The 1,801-nt window shown below is 40.6% G+C and overlaps 1 protein-coding gene across 1 annotated transcript; it reads left to right on the top strand.

The window, feature by feature from the left end:
* Positions 1 to 499: 499 nt before the first annotated feature.
* LOC108789709 (olfactory receptor 6N1-like) lies at positions 500 to 1,423 on the top strand. Its single transcript, XM_018559790.1, has one exon. The coding sequence runs from the start codon at positions 500 to 502 to the stop codon at positions 1,421 to 1,423; it is 924 nt and encodes a 307-aa protein (XP_018415292.1).
* Positions 1,424 to 1,801: the final 378 nt, after the last annotated feature.

The raw sequence follows: 1,801 nt of genomic DNA, 5'->3' as shown, positions 1-1,801 counted from the left end.
TCCTCCCATGCTTGCATCCAGGACTTCTCTAGAGTCTGTCCCATTCTCTCAAACTCTTTACCCCAACCTGTCCGTCTATCTCCCACTCTGACTGCCTTTAGGCAATCCCTTAAGACTCATCTCTTCAGGGAAGCCTATCCCACCTCAACCTAACCACTGTAACATCATGTTCTCAAACAATTCCTCCCCACACAGCTACCTCCTCATGTATCACTTCCCCCTCCCTTTTAGATTGTAAGCCCTCAGGGGGCGCCTTACCATCTTGTCTTGAATTGTATTGTGATTGTAATGTCTTCCTTATATTGTAAAGCGCTGCGCACACTGTTGGTGCTATATAAATACTATGTAATAATAAAAATAATAATATACACTTTAAAAAAACAGTTTGTCTCCTTGGTAATCACATACTGTACAATGTTAAACCTTATTTGATCAATGTTTACCCTATCTAGTCCGGATGAGAGCCGTCTGTACAAGTTTATCTCCTACCAGTTCCAAAATGTGTGATGCCAACCAATCCAACGTTGAGGAATTCATACTTCTTGGTTTTCCAAATATGTCCATGGTCAAGATACAATTTTTCTTCTCAATATTGTCACTCTATGTCATCATAGTAAGCATGAATACTCTCCTCGTTGTGTTGGTGGCAAAAAGTAGACAGCTTGAGCTACCAATGTTCTTTTTCCTCCAAAACCTATCCTTGGCGGACATCTTTCTCACCACCAATACTGTTCCAAAGATGCTACAAGTTATCTTGTGGGAGGCAGTGACCATATCATTCTCCGAGTGTGTAGCTCAGTTCTATTTTCACAGTGTAGCAGGAATCGTTGAGTGTTTCCTTCTAACTGTCATGTCTTATGATCGATATGTGGCCATCCACAATCCATTGCGTTATGTCTCCATTATGGACCTTAAACATCGGCTACATTTAGCTCTGTGGTGCTGGTTGCTAGGTTTCCTTGTGATGGCAATGGAAATGTTTTTCATATGGAATTTGAAGTTTTGTGGGTTGAACACCATTGACTTTTTCTTCTGTGATTTTGCTCCACTGTTAGAGCTGTCCACATCGGACACCTCCATGGTTATTCTGGAAGATTTCATCTTCTCAATTCCAGTTATTATCTTGCCATTTGTTTTCATAATTGTCACATACATCCTTATTATAAACACCGTCTTGAAGATCTCCTCTATGTCGGGAAAGAAAAAAGCCTTTTCCACATGTAGCTCACACCTGATCATTGTATGTATTTACTATGGGACTCTCATTGTTGTGTATGTTGTTCCATCAAATGGTACACATGTTAACAAGTTTATGTCCCTCTTATACATTTTAGTGACACCTTTGTTTAACCCCATCATATATAGCTTGAGAAATCATGAAATTAAATCTGAAATTCTTAAAATAATTAAAAGGGAGAAATAAAAAAAAAAATCATCTTGGTAGTGGTAAGGCATTGCTTCTTCATGTCAGAGCTACACCTTTGATAGCTTAGAAGTGATGGATAAATAATTAAAGGGTTTTTAAACCCTAAGCTTTTTTTGCATTTATGCAAAAAGTTAAAAAAAAAAAAACATTAACAGTGGTTTAAACTTACCTGTGTCTTCCCCGCGCGCTCCCTTCTGAAAATGTTAAAATTCTCGGGCGGCCGCAAAGGATCTCGGGGCGCAGTTCACATTTTCAGCCCAAACGTGAAGAGGGACGCAAGGTAAGTCTATGGACGCGTGCACCCGCATGCAGACACCGTCGGACAGGAAGTGCCAGCAAGCTCAGAGGAGTCAGCGCCGGATCGGACACCCGCCG

Source organism: Nanorana parkeri, unplaced genomic scaffold (assembly GCF_000935625.1).
Source record: "Nanorana parkeri isolate BGI_ZX_2015 unplaced genomic scaffold, ASM93562v1 scaffold416, whole genome shotgun sequence".
Classification (NCBI taxonomy): domain Eukaryota; kingdom Metazoa; phylum Chordata; class Amphibia; order Anura; family Dicroglossidae; genus Nanorana; species Nanorana parkeri.
This window is presented reverse-complemented; position numbering and strand designations above follow the sequence as displayed.